This window comes from Scyliorhinus torazame, chromosome 13, assembly GCF_047496885.1.
Source record: "Scyliorhinus torazame isolate Kashiwa2021f chromosome 13, sScyTor2.1, whole genome shotgun sequence".
Taxonomy (NCBI): domain Eukaryota; kingdom Metazoa; phylum Chordata; class Chondrichthyes; order Carcharhiniformes; family Scyliorhinidae; genus Scyliorhinus; species Scyliorhinus torazame.
The window spans coordinates 149,303,798-149,329,179 of record NC_092719.1 but is presented as its reverse complement, the minus strand read 5'-3'; the positions used below and the strand labels follow the sequence as shown (position 1 = coordinate 149,329,179).

At 45.1% G+C, this 25,382-nt stretch overlaps 1 protein-coding gene across 5 annotated transcripts in view; it reads left to right on the top strand.

Moving 5' to 3' along the window:
* Positions 1-25,382, top strand: part of mitfa (melanocyte inducing transcription factor a) — a 458,194-nt gene that overhangs the window by 419,421 nt on the left and 13,391 nt on the right. For all 5 annotated transcript variants that reach the window (XM_072472269.1, XM_072472272.1, XM_072472270.1 and 2 more), the window contains 4 exons: positions 14,824-14,895; positions 15,164-15,220; positions 15,836-15,911; positions 25,087-25,234. In XM_072472269.1, the coding sequence (XP_072328370.1) occupies positions 14,824-14,895; positions 15,164-15,220; positions 15,836-15,911; positions 25,087-25,234 (353 nt within the window). The remainder of the gene's footprint in view (positions 1-14,823; positions 14,896-15,163; positions 15,221-15,835; positions 15,912-25,086; positions 25,235-25,382) is intronic.

The window sequence follows — 25,382 nt, the reverse complement described above, 5'->3', positions numbered from 1 at the left end:
ATTGAACAGTAGATGAATATCGACATCCATGCTTCTGTTACCTCTCATTTCAATGTTCTCCTAGCCATCCTTCCATCTTCCACACTCCATAGACTTCAGCAAATACAAAGCTCGCTGGCCTACATTATATCCCAAACTGGCACTGCATCAATGTTAAAATTATCACCCGTTTCAAATTTCTTTGTGGCTTTGTAGCTCCCTATCTCTGTAACCTCCACTTGCCCGACAACCCTCCAAGATCTCTCCAATCCTCCAGTTCTAGCCTCTTGCACATCCCAGATATTAATTACACCACCATTGGTGGTCATGCCTTCAGTTGCTTCGGCCCTGTGCTCTGAAATGTTGTTCTTAAATCTCTTGGCTCTCCACCTTTCCCTCATCCTTTAAGGTGCACTTTAAAATCTACCACTTTGATCAAGCGTTTGGTCATCTGTTGTAATACTGCCTCGTGTCTCTGTGACCAATTTTGTTTGATAATGCCCCTGTGAAGTGCCTTACAATGTTTAACTCCCTAAAAGTGCTAGACAAAATGCAACTTTTATTGCTGAATATGCATTTAAAATAAATCTTGACATCCATAAATCAACACCTCCATGGTTGGTACAATAATATCCCTTCTGCAAAAGGACAAGCACAACTATAGTGTGTGTATGAACAAAGTGAACTTGGTCAATGTTTATTTGTCACTGGTGTAAAATGTAAAGTGCAGCACTGCCCACTAAATATTACCTCAGTCAGCTTATTAATAATTCAGGATGGATTTCCCTTCTGCATATCTTGACATAGATGTGAGGAGGATCTGAAAGCCGGTTCCCAAATACATGCTTTGTTTCAAGAACCCGCATGGCAGTTTTGAGTCAATCCTTTTTAGTCTTGTTTCAAAATGGGGCTTTCCTTTACGTGCACATCCTCTGCCGTTACATCATCCTGCACAATTGCAGGAGTGATGTGGAGTGCCCACAGTACGAACCAGTGTGACGCTTCTGATGGCTCCACTTAATATTCTTCACTAATATTTCAGTAGCATTTTACAATGAGATTCAAGTGATTGCACAATATAAAACTCAGTTCACAGGATCTCAGTTCACAGGACCTTCAGATTGGTCCCAGAAAAGCCGAGACATATTGGAAATCAGTTTTTGTACTGAACAGTCACTGAAATCAATTGTAGTGTAACCACCCCTGGTCGCTAGAGTTACAGATTCCACGTTGGCATATTTACTCACAAAAGAAATGTAATTGTGCAGTTTGTTTTGTCTGTAAACATCTTTCAGCAGCTTTCAGATAATGAACTAATTTGCACATTGCTAGCCAGTTTACAATTTCTACATTAGTAACACCTAAATGTAGGATTATCTTCATTGAATTAATTTCTGACCATTTGTTATTGCCATTATCTTCCAAAATGAGGGCAGCACGGTAGCATTGTGGATAGCACAATTGCTTCACAGCTCCAGGGTCCCAGGTTCGATTCCGGCTTGAGTCACTGTCTGTGCGGAGTCTGCACATCCTCCCTGTGTGTGCGTGGGTTTCCTCCGGGTGCTCCGGTTTCCTCCCACAGTCCAAAGATGTGCAGATTAGGTGGACTGGCCATGATAAATTGCCCTTAGTGTCCAAAATTGCCCTTGGTGTTGGGTGGGGTTACTGGGTTATCGGGATAGGGTGGAGGTGTGGACCTTGGGTAGGGTGCTCTTTCCAAGAGCCGGTGCAGACTCGATGGGCCGAATGGCCTCCTTCTGCACTGTAAATTCTATGATCTATGAGAGCTTTTTGCCAAAATTACACTCTGCGTAAAACTCTTGTTTTGTTCACTCAATGTTTCTCTCCTGAGAATATCAAATGTATCTGTCAAAACATAACTTTTGCTCATATTATACGTCCATTATACAACTCAGATGTCTCGCTTCTGAACTCATCAAACATTGGCCAATTTTTATTGAATTCAAGGGTAAAGGGCCAGAGATGTCAACAGAGCCTGATCAGTAAAGGGGAAACTTCCAGTAGGTGGCCCCCTCACCCGTACAATAGGCATTGGGAATTGGTTAGTATTGGCCACAGTGGCCATTTTAACCGCCTACCTGCCCAATTTCCACCAGCTGGGCAGTGTTAAAATCTTCCCTAATGTGTTTAGTTAAGTCATATGCTGAAGACAGTTGAATACAGACTAGAAACAGATGTTACCAAAATCACAAGAACATGATGAATATTAAATATTGCCAATTAGCAACTTTTTCTACATTTGCTGTTTCGATTTGGCACAAGTTAAAGATGTGGGAGAAATATCTATTTTTATCAGTAAGGCGATAGATTCTGCATTGAGCGTACAGTGGGATTATTTGTACACTCTGTTTATGGTACACAAATTGCCAATTGCAGCAAGTCAATAATTCAAGGTCATATTGTGCATCGAGATTTCTTCTCATGACTTGCGTGCTCGAAGCAACAACATAGCAAAATGCACCTTAATGAACATCGCTGACCCAGTAATGAACCACAACATTTTTAGTTGGATAGTAAAGCTTTCTGGTGGTTTGGTGAATGGTGATGACTTTCACTCAAAACACCAAACCAATGCCCACTCTGACCTCCCATGGTGGATGTATTAAGATCCCATGGTGGAGTATTTTGAAAAAGAGCAGGGAGTAATCCCCACTGTACTGGCCAATATTTATCCTCAATCAACATCGCAATAAACAGATGATCACGTTGACGTTTGTTATGTGCAAATTGGCTGCCTACATTGCAACAGTGATGATACTTCAGAAGTACTTAATTGCTTGTAAAGTGCCTTGGGGCATCTGGTGAATGTGAAAGGCATCCTCAAATAACAAGTCTTTTTTCTTTAAACTATCAGATTCCCGACATTTGCTTCAAATGTGCAGTTACAAACAGCGAAGGAAACTCTCCACTTAGATTTGCTCCATGCACAAGATATATCTATTTTGACTTGGATTTTAATGGGCAGCACGGTAGCATTGTGGATAGCACAATTGCTTCACAGCTCCAGGGTCCCAGGTTCAATTCCGGCTTGGGTCACTGTCTGTGCGGAGTCTGCACATCCTCCCCGTGTGTGCGTGGGTTTCCTCCGGGTGCTCCGGTTTCCTCCCACAGTCTAAAGATGTGCAGGTTAGGTGGATTGGCCATGATAAATTGCCCTTAGTGTTCAAAATTACCCTTAGTGTTGGGTGGGGTTACTGGGTTATGGGGATAGGGTGGAGGTGTTGACCTTGGGTAGGGTGCTCTTTCCAAGAGCTGGTGCAGACTCGATGGGCCAAATGGCCTCCTTCTGCACTGTAAATTCTATGATATGTAAATTCTATGATCTATGGATGCAAATAATAAATAATATTAGGTACATAAAAATTCAAAGTTAATATTGAGCAAAAGGAAAGGTAAAGGGTAAGTACTGAAGTTAAGAAATTCAGTGCTTTTGAAGTGAGCTTCATGGCTCTTTTTAAAATCATGCACAAGCCAAAGTTCACCGAAATATTTAAGCTTTTATCTGATGTCATAGAGCATAGATGATTGGAGGAACCATTATTCCATTTTTTTGAAGCTTTGCTCTTTATATCAAGAATTATTATTGTTAAGTTCATCAAGTGTCAGCCTTGGCCCAGTAGCAGTATTAATACATTAAAATAAAATAGCATTTCCCCTTTTTCTTGATATTTCTGATTCGTGGCACAATCACATAGTGAAGCAGCAGGTCATACCCTCAAAATTGAAATCTGAATAACTCTAGACAGCTGGGGGAATCTGTGGAGCTCATGACTATAAGATCGAGTCTGCATGTTCTCCCCATGCCTACGTGGGTTTCCTCCGAGTGCTCCAGTTTCCTCCCACAAGTCCCGAAAGACGTGCTTGTTAGGTGAATTGGACATTCTGAATTCTCCCTCAGTGTACCCGAGCAGGCACCGGAGTGTGACTACTAGGGGATTTTCACAGTGACTTAATTGAAGTAAGCCTACTTGTGACACTAATAAAGATTATTATTATAAAAATAAAAAGGTAAAAATATTTCCCAAATCCCACAGCACACAGTAGCATGCAAACGAGAACAAATCAGCAGGTTGAGGAGGTAGAATTGGTAAGAGTTAAGTCTGAAAGAAAGTAAAGGAATATACGTTCTGACATTCCTTTGGTAGTCTTGAAATTCCAGGTTGTTGCGACCAATATAAGCTGGTTCTTTTTCTGGAGACAGTCTCTTTTTAACATGTAATCTGTCATTTTTCAAAGTGGATGCAATGACAGTTGAATTCCTTTTGATTAAAATTCTCTATCTCTGTTGTATTCCAAAATGTAACAGAGATTGGGTTGTGAACTTGAGAATAGCAGGGAGAGAGATGATGTTACATTCTGCAGTTGTCTTCTTGCTGTTACTGATGCATTCTGCGGACTTTTTTTTCTTCTGTAACCAACTGAAAAGCTTCTAGTAGCTTTTCGCAGGTGGGGTTCCAATCATATGACAGCGATTGAAACAAAATGGAGGGCAATCCATATTAACGAAGGAGCGTCGATATATCTTTGTCAAAACTACCAAGATGCCATTGTGATAGATAGAGGGCCCTGAGCATTCTCCTTGCATAATGGGTTTTGTTAGTTCTTTGTTCCTGACAGTTTCTGGAATCAAGTAGCCTGCTGGCCTATTGTTCCTATCTTTAGCAGAGTGCAGACAATGGCAGATGTCATGTCGATCGGGGACCTGCCATACATGACTCCTGGTAAATCACTTTCACAGGTTGCTAGAGGTGTGGCCAGTTTTAGGTAAGGTGACTTCTGAAACCATTTTAAATCAAAGTAGGTGGAATTCTCCCAAACCCCTGCCGGTGGGTTTAACGGCAGGCATGGGGGGAGAACATAGTGGGAGGCTCAAAAATAGTTCCACGCCTGCGTGAATTTACAGCGGGATCTTACACTGGTGCCCCTACGGTGGGTCAGAAAACCCGCCAGACACCGGCATTAACCTAATTTGTATCCCATTAATTGGATGCAGATGAACCCCCCCCTCCCATGCCAGATTCTCTGTGATGTCGGCTTGAAAGGCATTCAGAACAAGTGGTGTGCAGATGTTGGGATACATCTGAACAATGCTTGGGGCTGCCTCTGGAGTTCAGGATGGACATTGCCAGCGACCCTGGAATGCCACAGCAGTGGGTCGGGGGTGCATCTGCAGATAGGTGATCTGGAGGAGGTCCATCTTCCAGCCTTGGAATGTTCTGCAGGTCCATTTTCATTCTCAGGAGGTCCATCATCTGGTCTCAGTGTTCCAAGAGATCTAACTTCATTTTCAGATGGTCCATCTTCTCAATTCAATAGCAGGTCAGTGATGTTGGACACCTTTTCAATACGTCTACGTGCCATCCCGCCACTAAATATGGGGCTGGATTCTCCGTTTTTGGAACTATGTCCCCATGCCGTTGTGAAAACTGTGGTCTTTAATACCAGAAAAACTGGCGTCAAAAGGCTACAGATTCACAGCCTTGAAGGGGGCTAGCAGGCAGCTGTCGTGGAGCTCACAGCTCCAGCTGTTGATACAGCCCCCGCACGTCCGGGTCAGAGGTTGCGCATGCACACAGCGGCGGCCTCCAGCGGCTGCACCGTGCCCATGGCAGACTCAGCCCGTGGACCTCGACCGCCAAAATAGTGCCATGATCGGCCGCTCGCCCGCCCCGGACTGCCCGCACATATAGTCACTAGTCCCTGCCCTCCGATCGACCTGCCCCCGACTGTGGCGGCCACGGACTGAGTCCTAAGGCATTACACCAACTGATGAAATTAACAATTAACATTCCACAATGCCATAACATATCGTCGTGATAGGATATCTGAGGATGTAAAAAGCACTGCATAATGGCAAATTATTTTTCTTCAGAGACGGGTATGTGTAAACAGACGTTCAGTCAGAATACTAAAAAACAATGGAGGCATCTCTGCAATGTGAGTACTTTGATCATGCAATGAAAATCAATCAATACCATTTGATACTTCATGAAAAATTTTCATATTCTCTTCAAAATTGAATCACTTATGTACTTAGTGATGATGTGGAGATGCTGGAGTTGGACTGGGGTGAGCACAGTAAGAAGTCTTTCAACACCAGGTTAAAGTCCAACAGATTTGTTTCGATATCGCTAGCTTTCGGAGCGCTGCTCCTTCCTCAGGTGAATGAAGAGGCATGTTTATATGTTTCTGGAACATACCTCTTCATTCACCTGAGGAAGGAGCAGCACTCCGAAAGCTAGTGATATCGAAACAAACCTGTTGGACTTTAACCTGGTGTTGTAAGACTTCTTACTGTACTTAGTGCTGTCAGATTAAAGTAATCTGCAGTACACTGCACATGATAGTTCTAGGTAAAAGTCTATCAGAATGACCGAGTGAGAAATTGGGTTCAACAGTCCCAGCATTTTAGGTATTATGTGAACCCTAAGAACTTTAAATGGCATTTGTGGCATGTGTGCACACCTGTGGGATGATTTGCACTGGATGGCACATGTTAATATACGTGCAGTGAACACCTGCTAGCAGTATGCAGTCCAAGGAGATCATGTGTCAACAAACAATGTTCTTTGATGCCAGTGGTATAATTTTGGAGCTTAATGCTCCAGTTATCATCTTCTCAACTTTGTACAGTTGAACCCGTGTTTAGCAGCAGGAAGGACATCCTACCAGCATACCTAAAGTGATCATCAACTACTCAGGTATTGGTTTCTGGTTGTTTTCTTAGTGCTCCTGCTAGGACTTCGCAAGGGCTTGGAGTTTTCTATGGTTATTTCAAGTCGCAAAAGTCTATGGAGAGTGATGTGGGTGCTGAAGGATTTGCTGCTGACTTGAAGACTGCTGGACGAACTATGGATGCCCTAGTAACCATTCCCTTTGGAATATATCACCACTTGGTAAATGAACAGAGCAGCCAAGCTATTGGAAGAATGAGGAGGATGAGGCTGATAAAAATATTAGTATAGGGTTCACCAAAGGTTTTCAAGAAGTTCTCCTTGAAACTCAGAGAGGAACAATGTTTGAGACATCAATACTTCAGTAACGATGTCCTCACTGAAATCTGTAGCAGCTGCAATTACAACCACAGAAGAGTTCAAGTACTGCATTATTAGTGGGTGTAAAGGTGTCATTTTCCAAGATCTTTTATGGGGCTGGCTCCTTGCAAGCTAGAGCAGATAATATTTGCAACATCTCAATGTTCTCACCCAGGTTTGCGTAAGGGATGTCCATGAGAATCTGTGGAGAGCTAACTACATTTTGTTCCCTCTTGGTGGAGACAAATGTAATGGAGAGAGCAAGCACACAGCTTCACCAAGATCACAGGGTGCAAGGTACCATTGACCGTGCACAGATTGTTTTGTGGGCACTACGTGTAATCTTTATTCTATATCGGAATCAAAAACAATTCTTACTTCACCATCCAGCTAATGTGTGATCAGAGGCAGTGTACCATGCAGGTCAGTGTCTGATATCCTTGCAGAAGTCGTGATGCTTTCATTCCCGCAGTAGATAGCTGTGCCAGTGCCTTTGAGTTACCATGGCAAACAAAGAATGTCTAATTGGTGACGCGGACTGTATGCTGATGACATTGTTGATGATTTTTGTACGCAACTTACACACATGTATAGCATGCATACAAGAGGTCATACTTCCACCTGAATTATGATGGAGCAGACCACAGGTGATTTGTCTACTTCCTGGACAGTCCTGGAGAAGTCCTGTAGTACTCAACAGAGTGGGTAACAAGATTCATGGTGGTCTGCTGTGTGCTGCACAACCTCGCCATTATGAGGTGCCAGCCTTTGCAATCAGCTGTACAGCAGGCAATTGAGGAAGAGGAAGGGAGGAGGCACCTTGATAGTCGCTTTCTTCATGGTCTGCCCACCAAGAACTAATCCAATTGTGACACTAGTAACAGCAAAGCCAATCCCCAACGGTTTCACATGCAGTCACTTAAGATCACAACATCCACTTAACCATAAAGAAAAAGAAGAAGCTGCCTCTGCAAAATAAACATTCCAGTCCCAATTTATAAATTAAAGCATGCCATATTGTAAATAATACTCTGTTGCATGCCCTTAGTGCCTGCTTTAGAAGTGCTAGTATTATTTTCTTGTGCTCAGCCAGCGTCTGCCAGTGATGGACTTAGAGAACAACCTCCGGCCGAGAAGGCCCAGCTGTAGACTGTATCATCTTGTCATGGGAGGATCTACTCCCATTTGGAAGCAAATGGACGTATTAGTGAGAGGCAGCACGGTTTTGTGAAGGGGAGGTCGTGTCTCACTAACTTGATAGAATTTTTCGAGGAGATCACTAAGATGATTGATGCAGGTAGGGCAGTGGATGTTGTCTATATGGACTTCAGTAAGGCCTTTGACAAGGTCCCTCATGGTAGACTAGTACAAAAGGTGAAGTCACACGGGATCAGGGGTGAGCTGGCAAGGTGGATACAGAACTGGCTAGGCCATAGAAGGCAGAGAGTAGCAATGGAGGGATGCTATTCTCATTGGAGGGCTGTGACCAGTGGTGTTCCACAGGGATCAGTGCTGGGACCTTTGCTCTTTGTAGTATATATAAATGATTTGGAGGAAAATGTAACTGGTCTGATTAGTAAGTTTGCAGATGACACAAAGGTTGGTGGAATTGCGAATAGCGATGAGGACTGTCGGAGGATACAGCAGGATTTAGATTGTCTGGAGACTTGTGCGGAGAGATGTTGACCTTGGGTAGGGTGCTCTTTCCAAGAGCCGGTGCAGACCCGATGGGCCTAATGGCCTCCTTCTGCACTGTAAATTCTATGATAATCTATGATACCATCAATCACCATCAGGTCATCCTTCATATTGTAAAATTGTGGGCACTGCCCTTTCTGCCAGCCATTGGTGAGGTTGTGGATGACGTGCTGCAAAAGGGGGTCTTTGGCTGTCTCAACACGGATGAGAACTACCTTCTCATCTGTCGCCAGGAGAGGGCTGGCACACAGCTGCACTTTCGATTCGATGTGCTGGATGATCTCCAGCGGCTCACTGGGCGAGGTGACGGAGTGTGACAATGTATCAGCGATGATGAGCTCCTTGCCAGGTGTGTATACCAAGTTGAAGTCATACCTCCTAGATTTAAGCAGGATTCTCTGCAACCGAGGCGTCACGTCGTTCAGGTCCTTGTGGATGATATGGACCAGAGACCTATGATCCATCTCGACAGTGAATGTCGGCAGGCCGTAGACATAATCATGAAATTTGAGGATGCAGGTGAGAAGACCCAAGCACTCCTTCTTAATCTGAGCATATCTGGTTTCCGTGGGTGTCATCGCCCTTGATGCGTAGGCTACTGGTGCCCAGGATGATGTGTCATCTCGTTGAAGCAACACCCCACCGATGTCATCCTGACTCTCATCTGTGGATATCTTTGTCTCCAGGTCGAAGAAAGCCAGGACTGGTGAGCTTGGCTTTTAGCTCCAGCCACTCTGGTGTGCCGCCTTCCACTCAAAGGCAGTTGACTTTTTCACCAGATTGCGTAGGGCTGTGGTGTGTGTGGCCATGTTTGGAATGAACTTGCCCAGAAAATTGACCATACCCAAGAAGCGCAGCACCGCCTTTTTGTCCTCAGGCACCTTCATCGCCTCGATGGCCTTGATTTTGTCTGTGTCCGGGCGCACACCATGCTCTGAGATCTGGTTGCCCAGGAACTTGAGCGTCGATGTGCCAAAACAACATTTGGACCTATTTAACTTGCCATTGGCATGTACACGGCAGAATACCATTTGGAGACGGGACGCATGTTCTTCAGGGGTTGTGGACCATATGATGATGTCGTCCACGTACACACGAACCCCTTCAATGCCTTCCATCATCTGCTCCATGATGCGATGGAATATCTTCGATGCCGAGATGATGCCAACTGGCATGCGATTGTAGCAGTATCTGCCAAAAGGCGTGTTGAAGTTGCAGAGCCTTCTGCTGGACTCTTCCAGCTGGATTTGCCAAAATCCCTGTGATGCATCCAATTTGGTGAAGAAGCGCGCGTGTGCCATCTCACTCGTGAGGTCTTCCCGCTTCGGAATGGGGTTGTGTTCCCGCATGATATTCTTATTGAGATCCTTGGGATCAATGCAGATGCGCAGGTCCCCCGAAGGCTTCTTTATGCACACCATCGAGCTGACCCAGTCAGTCGGTTTGGTGACCTTGTATATGATGTCTTTTTGCTGAAGATCCTTGAGCTGATCCTTCAGGCGCTCTCTCAGTGGAGCAGGGACTCATCGTGGTGCGTAGACCACTGGCTTGGCATCAGGTCATAGCAGAATCCTGTATCGATACGGCAGCGGGCCCGTCCCGTTGAACACATCTGGATACTGGGCAAGGATGTCGTCGACGCCGGCCTGAAGATCCACATGGGAGGATGTCGTGGTGTAAACCCTTTGAATGAGGTTCAGCTGCTTGCAGGCGTGCGCACCTAGTAGGGATGCCATGTCCGGCTTGACAATTTCAAAGCATAACCGTGCTTGTATGTGTCGGTTGGATATGTGCAGATGGCAGGATCCCAGTGCCGTGATGGCATTCCCGTTGTAATCCAGGAGTTTGCAGGCAGCTGGAAGGACCGTGGGGGGGCCTCTTAATGCGTCTGAAGTCTGCTTGTGAGAGGAGGTTGCAGAGGCACCTGTGTCCAGCTTGAACTGGATGGGGCAGTGGTTGACCTTCATCACTGCTCGCCATTCGTCCTCAGAATCCACAGCTAGGATTGATTGGACTTGCGATTTGTCTGGTGTGGCATATTCACACGTTGTAATAATGCCCACATGGTAGGAGTTGTCCAGGCATTCATCATCTGGATCCATTGCACTGCCGGGATCAGAATCCTGAAGGCGTTGTTGCACACTCCGGATGCGCCGTCATCGGAATTGGGAGCGCTGGCTCCTGACTGGTGGTGCAGATCTGCACAGGGCTGCATAGTGGCCTGGCTTCCCGCAGTTTAAACAGTGTCTGCCTCTTGCAGGGCAGGGTTTCGTTAAATGGGCGGTGCCACAGTTCGAACACGTCATGACGTCGGCGTCCTGACGCTCCGTGCGTCGTTGCACATGCGCAGTGCGGTTCTCAGACGTCTGCACCTGCGCAGTGAGGGTTTCGGCCGCTTCGTTATCCCGTTCGCATCGCGCATGCGTCGGGCCCCGGGAAGAGCACGCAAAATGGCCGCTTTCATCAATGTTGAGGCACTGCATCCGGGAGATGGCCTGCACACTGTCCGCCTCGTGGGAGGCTAGTCTATCATTTTCTGCCGTTCTGTACTGGGAATAGCGATTTTTAGCGTGCTCGTGCACTGTGCATGTTTCAATCGCGACTGGCAGGGTCATATGCTTGATCTTCAGGAACTGCTCTCTCAGAGGATCAGAGTGAACTCCAAAAACGATTTGGTCTCTGATCATGGAGTCACCGAAGTTGCAGGATTGCGCAAGCAGTCTAAGGTTAGTTAAATATGAGGTGAAGAATTCGTCTTTACCTTGCAATCGCTGCCTGAATATGTAGCGCTCAAAGATTTTGGTGGTGTCCACCTCACAGTGGCTGTCAAACTTGTCCAGGATGGTCTGAAACTTTGTCTTGTCCTGGTCTTCGGCGAAGTAAAAGGAGTTGAATATTTCCAAGGCGTGATCACCCGCTGTGGTGAGGAAAAGAGCTATCTTCCGTGCATCAGAAGCACCATTGAGGTCTGATGCTTTGACGTAAAGCTGAAATTTCTGCTTGAATGTCCGCCAGTTAGCACTGAGATTGCCAGAGGTCCTGAGCTGGTGAGGAGACTGAATCTTTTCCATTGTGCCGGTATACATTCGCTGGTCGTCACGGATCTTGCTGAGTTGAACTAGCTAGATTGAACAGGCTCCTGGTATCATGTTGTGTTATTTAATTTGGAATAACACAAGCTGCCACTTGATGTGGTTTTGAGTAAAAGATGTTCCAGACTTTGAAGTGAGTTCAATGTGTTTCCTTGAACTATTAGGACAGTTCTCAATGAGTTTGACTCTCTGCTAATCTAAATGTATTAACTCAGTCTAACTGAATCAGCCTTGCTCTAAGCCACGTGCTGGGGTGTGATGCTGAGGATACACCCTGTCTCACTCTGTAAATGTTGGTCTGTGGAAAGAGGCGGGGTGTGAGTGCCTCATCCCTTTTATAGTGAGGTACCACCCCTGAGTGTCCTGACTGCTCATTGGTCGTGTCCTGTTCTATGTGTTCATTAGCTGCATGTTTGCATATCATGACATGGACTACTAGTCTGGTGACATAACATTTGTACTTCAGTCCCCATACTGTCTACTAATGCCCCAACAAAATCCACACCGGAGGTCCTCTGCAGTAGAGCCCGTGTGCAGTTTCTGCGTGATTCAATGGAACAAAAATAGATTCCCATTTTGGGCGGGTTGAGCAGAGTGTTTCTTGGTGACTGCAGCGTCGAGAAAGACCCCACTGTGCAGTGGCACTTGGCTGTTTTATTGGTCATGGCGGGAAAGTCCCATCGAGGCCATATTTCTGTCACTTCCTGCGCTGACTAGCTCAGCTCACCAGTGCAGGAAGAGCACTCACAGATCGGGGTGACGTTTTTAAAGGCCGCTCTGATGTTTCGACCCCACCCTCAGGGATCCCACTGTGGCCTCCGGACTCCCCCCAATACACTCAACTTGCCTCTTCCAGTGTCCTTGATCCCCCCCCTCATCCCAACTCTTATGGGCAAGACAACCCTGGCATGGGCATCCTGGCAGTGCCCCCTGGGCTCCCTCTTTTAAATATGCTAATCTGGATCACACCCAGTGAGGGCAAGATCCAGATTGTGACATCTCGCGAGGTTCCGTTGAATCTCGTGAGACATTTCAAGCGTCGCAAATCATGCGAGAGGCCTCTCGTGAGATTCAACGGCCTCATTGCGCCACCAAGTAGGGCGTGACGAGGCTGGTAAATCATGCCCTCTTTCTCTAGCGAGCTGGCATCTGCATTCTTTCCTCCTACCCTGTCTGTAGCCCGCTCATGCCTGATGTCTCACCATGTGCAGACCCCACTTCTAATCTTTCCCTGAAGTTGTGTGCAGTGCTGATGCTGCGAGTGTGAAATCAGGTGATGAAGCTATGCCTTCATAATACCTCTCTTCTTGGCTTTCCTGATTTGGCTAGTTTGGGCCTCTGGAGTATTTGAAAGGGAATAGATACCAGGGGTAAGGGATAAGGGGCTGGTTTAGCATGGGGCTAAATAGCTGGCTTTTAAAGCAGACCAAGGCAGGCAAGCAGCACGGTTCAGTTCCTGTACCAGCCTCCCCGAACAGGTGCCGGAATGTGGCGACTAGGGGCTTTTCACAGTAACTTCATTTGAAGCCTACTTGTGACAATAAGCAATTTTCATTTTCATTTCATTTCATTGGTATGGGAATTAGAGGGAAGTAAGAGGCTTATGCACCATCTGCAGGTTGTAAATCAGAGTGAGTGTGAGATAAGGGGGAAGTGGAATATGAAGAGAAGGAATAGGTTTGAGGATGCTATCATCTTCGAAGGTTTCAGTCCAGCTGATGGCTACACTTCAACAATGGACATCCCAAGAATAGCTAGCATTACTCCTGTATGGGCCCCTCTGACTATTTCCTGCCTGCAGTTGTGTACCACCTACAAGAAAGAGTGAAGTGTTTCACTGAATCATGTGCAATCTGTTTAGCTGAAGTGGTTGCTGTGGTTGAATATTTAGCAATGTGTCTATCTCTGTGATGTGTGAATCTTGCAGCAATGCAAAGTTTGTGAGGGAGAGGGGAGGCATACAAATGTTGAGCATGATTCTTGATTAAGAGGCAATTGATAGGGGTATAATGAGTTGAACAGGTAAGACTTACCATTTGACAATGCATTCGTTGACCAGGGCATTAAACTTTCAGTATTACATCCAGATATCAAAGTCATCGAGGCTTAAATTCTAGCATTGACCTCCACTGCTATGTGACCCTATAACATTCTCAGAGTTCATCTGGAAGACCTCCTCCACCACCGGCGTGACAAATCCCAACCTAAATACAGGGCATTTCTCCTCCTTTCCATCTCCTCCACCATGACCTCCAGCACAATGTCAGAAAACTGCAGAGCCGAGCCTCTCCCTATTTTGCCATTTCACACTCTTTCCCAGGACAGATTTTCTTCATTCACAACTCCCAGAACCTGCTCTAATCACAGTTCACCACCCCTTTAAGTGTTCAGGCTAACCTTCAGTAATGCTAGTCTCTCTCAATATTGCCCCCCTGCTGATGCATTCAGCCTATAAACAACACAGTTAGTGCTGGCAAGGTGCTGAGATCATTGAAATGAGCAGGTAGCACCGACCTGACGTGCTGCTTGCATTGCAATCAATGTGTGTGAGTTGATCGTGCATCATGAACCCAGCACCCAAAATGTGGTCTATCCAGTTTATTCGCCTTCATATTTAAAATGTACCTTTTAAGGTTATTTTCTCTTTGTAAATCAAGAAATGGTCCAGGGAACTGTAACATTTCAATAAATGCCAATGTTTCCTTAGCTCCTTTACAATTTTCATAATTGTACAATTTATTATAACACTCAAGTGACCTTAACTGAGAAGCCTTTGAGATTGTGGAAATTGGCATTAGGCTACAATTTATTTGTAAAAAGTCATTTCTGTGATTACAAATAGTCAACCATGTTTAGGCATTAGCAGCAGTTCTGTCTAATCATGTTACTGCAGTGTCCCATCTAATTCTTCAATCAGTATAGATAGCTGAAATAACGTTATATTATTTACAAAGCCAGATGTTATTTGTAGTATAAATTGTTTTCTATATAATTCGCAGAATCAATGGTTGCAGGCATGGAACTCCATTTTAAAAGTCCCTCTATGAAAATGCATAATGCTCTATTACCAGGCAAGTTCTGATACACAGAATTTATTTCAATCGTTCAACATTGCTACAGCCATTATTGTTTGTCTGTGATCAGGAAACATTGCTGATAATATTTTAACTCTGTAGTACTGTTTGTTAACCTTAAAAAAATTTATTTTGTGTAGTCCAGAATTAGTTGTTGCCCCATTGCTGGTGCAAATTGAACATTGCTATAATTTGAAACAAAGGCAGTGGTTCCCCCTGAATTGGTCATCAGTTCCATTTCTAAACTTGAAGTTTTTATTTTCAGAAGCTGAAGCCAGAGCGCTTGCCAAGGAAAGGCAGAAGAAGGACAATCACAATTTGAGTATGCTTTCAATTATTTCCATTTGACAAAATTTTGCAAAATAGTCAAAAATGTTGTACATCTAATTTTTGCAAAAACCTTTAAAGCAGAAATTTGAGGCTGTGCCCCCTATCATCTTTCTCTCTTGTGGTAAGGTTCTTCTGGGAGACATATTTGACATCAGGAACTATGCTATATCAACCTCACTTTTTTCTTTATTCTTTCATGGGATTATGGTGTCACTAGCAAGGCCAGAATCTCTAGTTGCCCTTGAATTGAGTGACTGTGGTGGGTCGGGAGTCACATATAGCCAGATCGGGTAAGGATAGTAAGATTTTCTTCTCTAAAGGGCGTTGTGAACCAGATGGGGTTTTAACAACAATCGACAATGGTTTCATTAATGTTTTTAATTCCATAATATTTTCTTTTTAATGAATTTTTCAATTTCATCATCTGCTGTGGTGGAATTTGAACCCAGATCTCTGGATTACTGAGTCTAGTGACAATACCACTGTGCCACCTCCTCCCCTGAGGGACTGATACTCAAATGTTATGCAGCAAGGCAGCCATTTTTATTATTTCTGAACAACTCATTTTTTCTCTTGGATTAAGCTTCTTTACTTTTTATTCTCCAAGTTGAAAGAAGGAGGAGGTTCAACATTAACGATCGTATAAAGGAACTGGGTACATTAATTCCAAAGTCCAATGACCCGTAAGTACAGCTTCAGTTACATTTTTCGAATTTTGTTTTTCGTTATTTATTGACATCCTTGGATAGTTATCTTATAAGCTGATGTCAGTCTTGAATCTCACAGGTACATTTGCTATTCAAATAGAGGAATTCATTTTTTGGAACAATACAACTTTGCCACTAAATATTGGGTTTTCCTTTTAACTGTGTAATCCCTTTTTGGAACAAATCGAAGTTGAAACTCAAAGTAAATCTATGACAAAGTGCAAAAATACAGGGAGAAACTTAGAAGACCCAAGATTATTGTAACCCAATCATTTGTGTGTGAAAGCAGGTTCAGCGGGACTTTATAATCTCATTGCAACATTTACGTTGGCACCACAGGGTGAAAGTGAGGTAACCACCTGTCCCAATTTGTCTATTTAGTCAGCCAGCACTCCCGTCGGAAACAGACGTGGGCCTAATTAATATACTTACTAGCATGTTTCAACCAAAATCTCTACAATCCATAATTTCTTTGTCTCTGACTCCTTACTGTAATTAATGCATGCATTAAGCAGGTGAAAACTGTAATTTCATCATCTCCTTGTTAAGCTGCAGATACCGTGCTGTGCATTGTTTCCAACCTTTGCGTCTCCAATGCTGCTTCTCCTATTGTTACCAATGATGTCAGTGGAGTGAAAGTTTACAAAGCGGCAGGAGACATCCTGTTCTTGAGGTTTTCCTCTTATTGTATGCTTATTTGTCTGCAAGAGTCGGAGTAGGTGTTTGCCCTGTTGAAGGTTTGTGAAGACGTGTGAGGCAGCTTAATTGAGCATGTGTGGTGAGGGAAAAAGGCAGCAAAAATGGGCAAGAGTGGTAAGTCATTGTGTGGGCAGTAGCAGGTGTGTTGAGTTGAGTGCAAGTAGAAAAAAGCACTGCAGGTGCCTCAGCCCCTGTGGTTCTCCAACAGGATCGAGATTCTTGCTCCCATATGGACGAGAGCAGGGACTGTAGGAAGAATGTGCAAACTGACCATAGCACCATGCTACAGGGAGCTATTCAAGTTGGGGGAGAAAAGAGAGCCAGATTTGCACATGGGTCATGTGCAAATTGGCATAAGGTACATAAAATTATGCAGATGAATATGTGGCTCAAAGACTGGGACACTAGCATCAAGGTGAAGTTGGGGGTTGTACCATTGGGACAGCCTACATCTGAACTGTGCTGTGGCCAGTGTTCTTGCAAATCGCACAACTAGGGAACTAGTGAGGGCTTTGAACTAAATAGAGGGAGGGTGTTCTGTAGAGCTTGCAACACAAAAGGATATGACAGTTTAACAAGGCAGCTATTTAGGTGATGATACCCATAGTGCGATAGGAAGAGAAAGAGTGTACAAACATAAAAAAGCAGCAAAACATAGGGTCAAAAAGGGAAAAAATGGCAACAAGGCAAAATTAGTAGCTGTTTACTTATATGCACATAGCATTCAGCACAAAGGAAATGAATTAGTGGCACAAATTGAGGTTAATGGGTATGATCCTATAGCCATTACAAAGGCATGATTACAAGGAGGAAAAAAACTGGGAACTAACTTTTCAGGAGTATGTGACTCTTTGTAAGGACAGGCAGGAAGGAAAGGGGAATAATAATAATTACCTTTATTAGTGTCAGAAGTAGGCTTACATTAACACTGCAATCATCATAGAATTTACAGTGCAGAAGGAGGCCATTCGGCCCATCGAGTCTGCACCGGCTCTTGGGAAGAGCACCCTACCCAAGGTCAACACCTCCACCCTATCTCCATAACCCAGTAACCCCACCCAACACTAAGGGCAATTTTGGACACTAAGGGCAATTTATCATGGCCACTCCACCTGACCTGCACATCTTTGGACTGTGGGAGGAAACCGGAACACCCGGAGGAAACCCACGCACACACGGGGAGGACGTGCAGACTCCGCACAGACAGTGACCCAAGCCGGAATCGAACCTGGGACCCTGGAGCTGTGAAGCAATTGTGCTATCCGCAATGCTACCGTGCTGCCTCAATGGAGTCACTGTGAAAATTCCCGAGTCACCACACTGTGGCGCCTGTTCAGGTACACACAGGGAGAATTCAGAATGTCCAATTCACCTAACAAGCATGTCTTTCAGGACTTGTGGGAGGAAACCGGAGCACCTGGAGTAAACCCTCACAGACACGGGAATCAGACCCAGGTCCCTGGCGCTGTGAAGCAACAGTGCTAACTACTATGCTACCGTGCCGCCCATCACTGTGCTACCGTGCCCCCTACTGAGGTAGCTTTGTTAGTACGAGATGGAATACTCCCGCCCCCAGAATCCGTATGGGTGGAGGAAAGAAAGAAATAACGGGCGGGATTCTCCGACCCCCCACGGGATCGGAGAATCGCCAGGGGCTGGCGTGAATCCCGCCCCCGCCGGTTGCCAAATTCTCCGGCACCGGATATTCGGCGGGGGCAGGAATCGCGCCGTGCCGGTCGGCGAGTCTCCCGGCGATTCTACCCGCGATGGGCAAACTCCTGCTGCTGAAATGCCTGGCCCGCCGGCGAGGATCAAACCACCTCTCTTCCCAGCGGGACTAGGCGGCGCGGGCGGGCTCCGGGATCCTGGGGGGGCGGGCGCGGGGCGACCTGGCCTCGGGGGGTGCCCCCACGGTGGCCTGGCTCGCGATCGGGGCCCACTGCCTGCGAAGTCCTTTCGGCCCCGGATGGCATGGCGCCAACCATTCCGGCGCGAGGCTAGCCTCTCAAGGTGAGGGCTTGGCCTCTAAAGGTGCGGAGAAAATCGCACCTTTGGGGCGGCTCGACGCCGGAGTGGTTCACGCCACTCCATCCCGCCGGGGCCCCCCCGCCCCGCCGGGTCGGGGAGAATCCCGCCCAACAAGGGGGTAGAAGAAAATGGTGGAAGTAGTCAACAGGACCCCAAACAGTAGCTATACTGTAGGACAGAGAATAAATCAGGAGATATAAAAGGGGAAACCTCTGGCCACGTCGTATTGATCCATCTTGCCTGTTAACTCCTCTCTCATGGTGAAAAATGTGCGGAGCTCAGGGGAACTCTTTTAATGTTGCAGGCCTTCCCTTCATGATAGCATCATGAAGCTGCCTGCATATGTGATCCGTTTGTCTGACAGCTTTGAGTTTATCAGTTCTGCGTGATGACAGCACTTGCATTGCCATAATATCGAGGCCCTCCTCACAACCTGCTAGGAATTGCTCCTTACCACACTTGTAGATCACACTATGGTTGTGTCACCAGAAACCACATACTGGCCCTTAATGTACGGTGACATAGAGAGGGAAATGTCCAGTTGTGCACCATGCAACTGGCTCGGGCCTCGCCAAACCACAGAACCACTGCATCTCCATGAGGTTCCAGATCATCCGCTGTATGTGTGGTGATGCAGTGTGGAGGTGCTTTTTAAGGGTGGTGATGAGCAGCTGATGATCAGTTTCGACGTTGACAGTGCTGCCGTATGAAATCATGGAATTTTTGATAGGTGAAGATAAGGGCAGGGAGTTCCTTCTCGATCTAGGCATAGCGAGTTCGGATTCGGATTTGATTTATTGTCACGTGTACCAAGGGACAGTGAAAAATATTGTTCTGCGTACAGTCCGGATTGTTCCATACATGAAAAAGCATAGGACATCCGATAAATACACAATGTAAATACATAGACACAGACATTGGGTGAAGCATACAGAGTGTGGTACTACTCAGTAGAGAAGATTTGTGGAGAGATCAGTGCAGTCCATAGAAGAGTCATTCAGGAGTCTGGTAACAGTGGGGTGAAAAGCTGTTTTTGAACCTGTTAGTGCGTGTTCACCGACTTTTATATCTCAGAAAGAGCCCTTGATGCAAAAGCTACTGGTCTGCCATTCTGGATGCACGCTACCCCAAACCCATGCTATGACGCATCATCTGCTAAGATTACAGGTGCTCAGACTGGAGGAGCTGACAGCAGATCCTTGAGTCTGTTGAATACAGCATTATGGTGCTCCTGCCAACACCATTCCACATCCTGATGGAGAAGTTGATGGGGCGGGTCCAGTCACCTCACTGTTGCAAGGAATGAACTTTGATAGATAAATTAGTAATGCTGAGGAAAGACTGCAGGGCGTGTTTGTCGTCAAGAGTAGACATCTGCCATATCGTCTTTGTATTGTCTTGACCTGGCTTCACACCATCAACAGTCAGCAGGTGGCCCATGTAGGAGACCTTTCTGATTGTGAATCTGCATTTGGCATTGTTGAGCTTGAACTGTATGGTTCTGATTCTGTCGAGAACCAGGTGCAGATGTTCATTGTGCAACTCCAAATTAGGATGTCATCAACGATAATTTCACATGGTTTCCCTGCAAAGAGCTGTTCCATGGATCTTTGAAAGTTCTCACCATCAGTAGAGACAGCATAGGGCATGCGGAGGAACCTATTTCTCTGCCCACTGGAAACACGAACGTAGTGAGCTTTGAAGATTCTTCATCAAGTGGGATTTGCCAAAAACAGCATTTTGCAACCAAGATGCTCAAGACCTTGGCATTGGGCATGTCGGCTATGATCTGTTCAACTGTCTCCATCGGGTGATGAGGTCTCAGAAATGTTCTGTTCATGTGAACTGGGTCGATACAGATTCTCTGACTCTGCCGTCTTTCTTCACTGCAGCTACCATAGCGGAGACCCATTCCATTGCCTCATCTATGAGGGCTGTGACAGCCAGTCTTGTCATTCTGTCTAGTTTGTTTATTACCTTCTCTTTCATGGTCAAGGATACTCATCTTGGAGCACAGACAGCAGGTGGTATTGAGTCATCCAGTTTCATGTGAAATATAACAGGCAGCTTCCCAATGATATCACAGTCAAACAGATCTTTGTATTCCAGCATCTCTAGGGCATTTGATTGTAATGATTTACCTCCAGCTCATTCACTTTCTTTATATGCTGAGCCTTGGAAGGGTAGCTGGTTGCAACGTGTTTTGTGGTAATGACCAGTTGATCTGGTTTCGATCTGCAACATTTGGCAAAGTCATTGCATTTGCCACAGACATTGCAATGCTTGTTGAATGTAAAACAAGTGCTTTTTTGTGGGTGTTGGCCATCGCAGTTCGGGCAGGGTATGTTCTGTACTGAGAAGACATCAGTTTCTCCTCTTAATTCTTTAGAGCTCCCCTCAGACTGTTGATTCAACATACAAATATTAATTCCAACGTTAGTTTTTTTTGGCGGAAAAAGCAACTGCTTGACCCAAGCTCAACAATACCACCGTGTACTCCACGCACCAAACCGTCTCTTACGAGTTCATCAGTGAGAGTACCGAATGCACACTTTTTTGCCAATAATTTTCCATTATTGAGGCATACAATTGTATCGATTCATTCACTTTCTGATTAGCAGTGATGAAAACGTGCCTATCCATGATGACAGTTTTTACAGGCGTGCATATTTGTTCTAATCCTCTTGGTCTTCCCCCTCCTGGAATATAAAGGATTCCAATTTCTCCACAGCATCTCGGCCCACTAGGTTCAGAAATGTGTAGGCTTGGACTTTCTCCAACTTGTCGGAAGACCGGCATAGCAATATAGGCGCTATTCTTTCTCAAACGTTTTCCAATTGTCAGCGATGATCTCATCAAAAATGAGCGTGTCGATGCATCAAAGACCTTGTGCCATCTCAGCCAGTTCTTGACACCATGTAATATTGTGGGGTTGTGTAGGAATGATGGTGAGGACTACAACTTCAACAGTTTATTATAAAAATCGTCAACAGCTCTCATATGCCATGCCTGGTGAGAACTCCTATTTTACTGACACATCACTTCTTCAGTGCAGGTCATGGCAATATATACATGAGTACACATGCCACAGTAACCATCAAATGTTGATGCCTATTCCTATTACCAACAGCTAATAACAACACAGACCCCATCATTTCTGCTGTCCGCATTTAAAATCAGTGAAGAAGCATTGAGCATTTCCCTTCGATTATCATGAATTACAACATTGTGCTTAATGTGTTAAGCACGCTGTATTTTAGGCAAAAATGGGCCTTCACTGACTCAATTGTCCCTCAAGAAGGTGCAGTTATCTGAAACACTTCAGTTCTAACTGGTGTCAAGTTGCACTTTAGACATTGCAATGTTGATTGCAATAACAATGTAAATTACACCGTTAAGGATAGTGAAAGTATCCAACTGATACCTTTCATCATGGCTGTGTCACATTAATCACTGCATATGCTTACAGCTGCTCTTCAGAATTCACTTTTCAGTTTTCTGATTACACATTGATAAGGATTATTCTAAAATATAATTGTTTCTAAAAGAAATAGCTGAATCCCGATTAGCCATCGATATCTTAGCACTAAATGTATTTCTTTGATGGTAAACCATCCATCGCGTGTAGTGGGCAAACAACACTAGCCAACACCCCCACTGTAAATTGGGTACTGTACTGGTAACAGTATGGTGGCCATTGTGTACAGGCCTCATGCCACATATCAACCTTTCATTTTCTTAAGGAATTGTGCTTATTTTATCCATCTGGGAATGGCTGAAAATGTAATGAACTTGCGAGCATCTGAACTCAAGAACCCCAGCTTTCAATCCAGTATTTTACAAATTGAATTATAAAATGTTCAAATTCTTCATGAAAAGAAATTTTATTTTATGCCTGACATAAGCATGATATAACATTGAATCAACCTGTTGTTGGATGTATTTCTTTACCCGGAACATCTGTATTTGTAATGTTTGTAAGCCATCTCTGCTGGACAGAATTCGGGTCGTTTCACATTGCATTCCTGCCAAAACAAATTCTGGCCTATTTTGTTGGATTAATGGTGGATGATCCATGTTTGGTAGGATAAGAAATACATTTAATTGCTACAGATACTGAGGGTATGATCCCTTCACTTAAGCAGTTGGCCCAATAGAAATAAAAAACGAGTAAAATGGCCAACTCAGCGAGCCTGTCATTTACTGCATTATTAAGTCTATTCGTTCATTTATTGTGCAATTAGCAATTTGGAAACAAATATTAAGAACATAAGAAATGGAAGAGGGTGTAGACCATAATGGACTCTCGAGCCTGCTTCACCATTCAATATGATCAAGACTGATCTTGAGCTCCAAAGATCTGCCTATCTCAGCCTTAAATATGTTTAACAAAGGGGTACCCACAATCCTCTGGAGTGGACAACTCCAAAGATTCACAATCCTTTAAGTGAAGAAATTTCTACCCTAAATGATCAACCTACATATCCTGAGACTCTTCCCCTTGTTCTAGATTCCGCAGCCAGGGGAACCAACCTCTCAGCATCTACCTTATCAAGCCCCTTAAAAATTGTGTATTCCATCACCTCTTGCTCTTCTAAACTCCAAAGAGTGTATGTCCAATTTACTCAACCTTTCATGATAGGACAGCCCCTTCATCCTAGGAACCAATCTGGTGAACATTCACTGTACAGTCTCCAATGCCCTTGTACCGCCTCCAATATCCTTCCTTAAATATGGGAACCAAAATTACACACAGTATTCCAGGTGCAGTCTCACTAAAATCCTATAAAAATGTAGCATATGTTTACACTCCAATCCCCTTGCAATAAAGGCCAACATGTTCTTTGCCTTCCTAATTGGCTGCTTTACCAGCGTGTTAACTACCTGTGTTACTTGTATGAATACACTCATTCTCTCTAAACAGATGTTTCAGGTCTCTTCTTTCTTTTTCTATTTTTACTACCTCACACGTCTCCACATTATGTTCCACCTGCTACCTTGTTGCCACTCATTGAACCTGCCTGTATCTCTTTGCAGTCTACTTGTATCTTCCTCACACCTAACATTCTCACCCAGTTTTGTATCATGAGCAAATTTGGACACATTTTGATGTCTTTGCCTAAATCATTTAAATATATTGTGCCTTAAGGCACTGCATGAGTTCAGTCCACAAACTTGAAAATGCCCATTTGTTTCTCTGCTTCCTGTCTATTAGTCAATCCTCCATCCATGCTAATACATTACTCCCAACTCCTTAAGCCCTTAGTGTATTTTTGTTTGGCACCTTACTGAACACCATTTGGAAATCCATCTGCACCAATGCACCCTTTTCCACTCGTCCAGTTACATTCTCAAAAATCTTCCTGAGAAACAGATTCCAGTGAGTTCCTGACAATTAAATCAGGCTAACTCGCCTTCAGTTCCTTGGTTTTTCTCCTTTATTGAAATTAGGTATTACACTTGCTGATTTTCAATCCACTGGGATTGTTCAACAATTTGGGAATTTTGATGAACATCAGTGAAATATTGGACTTTTGTCAGTATTTTATGAAAAACAAATAGGAAATAAATGTGTCACACCAGAACAATTTGTATGATAGTCGGGGAATCGCCGGGGGGGGGCAGTGTGAATCCCGCCCCACCGCTCCGACGCCGGCTGCCCAATTCTCCGGCGCCGGTTTTTGGGCGGGGGCGGGGATCATGCCGTGCCAGTCGGGGTCCGTTGGCAGCGCCCCGACAATTCTTCGGGCCCCGATGGGCCGAGCGGCCACCCGTTTTCGGCCAGTCCCGCCGGCGTGAAATAGACATGGTCCATCCCAGCGGGACATGGTTTGGAAGGGGCCCTACGATGGCCTGGCCCGCGATTGGGGCCCACCGATCTGTGGGCGGGCCTGTGCCGTGGGGGCACTCTTTCACTCCGCGCCTGTCCGCCATGGCCGGAGCGGAGAAGAAACCCCCTGCGCATGCGCCAACGCGCGCCGGACCTTGGGCGCCGGTTGGCGTGGCGCCAACCCCACCGGCACCAGCCTAGCCTCCGGAAGTGCGGAGGATTCCGCAACTTCCAGATGGCCCGACGCCGGAGTGGTTCACGCCGCTCTTGGTGCCGGCGTTGGGCCGTCCCGCGAATTGCGGGAGAATCCCGGCCTATATATTTTAAGTCCCCCCCCACAGTAACTTTTCATTTGTAGTTTGTAGGTAATTATGCCACTTTGGTACTCTGATTTAAAGTCAAAAATTAAAATGTATTTTTGGCATATCATAGTTAAATTGAAATTAGCATGTATATGCTTCTTTTTTTCCCTTTTTGACAGCAGCCGATGTTTACATTTAGTAAAATCTAGCACGATTTACTGATGCCAAAGTTTGTTGTACTCTAAATTTGCCTTGAGCATCTTTGTCTAAATTCTTTTGATTGTTTTAACAGGGATATGCGCTGGAACAAAGGCACTATTCTGAAGGCATCTGTGGATTATATCCGAAGGCTTCAAAAAGAGCAGCACAGAGCAAAAGACTTTGAGTCTCGACAGAAGAAACTAGAGCATGCTAACAGACATTTATTGCTGAGGATACAGGTTCATTAAGATAACTTTTAAAATATTTCTTCCTTGCACCATTTATTTCTCACGGCCTATGCTAGTCACCCCCCCCCCCCCCCCCCAATCAAGAACATTGAAACCCTCTATACCTTTCCTGCTTCCAATTTTTCTGTAACCTGCACAT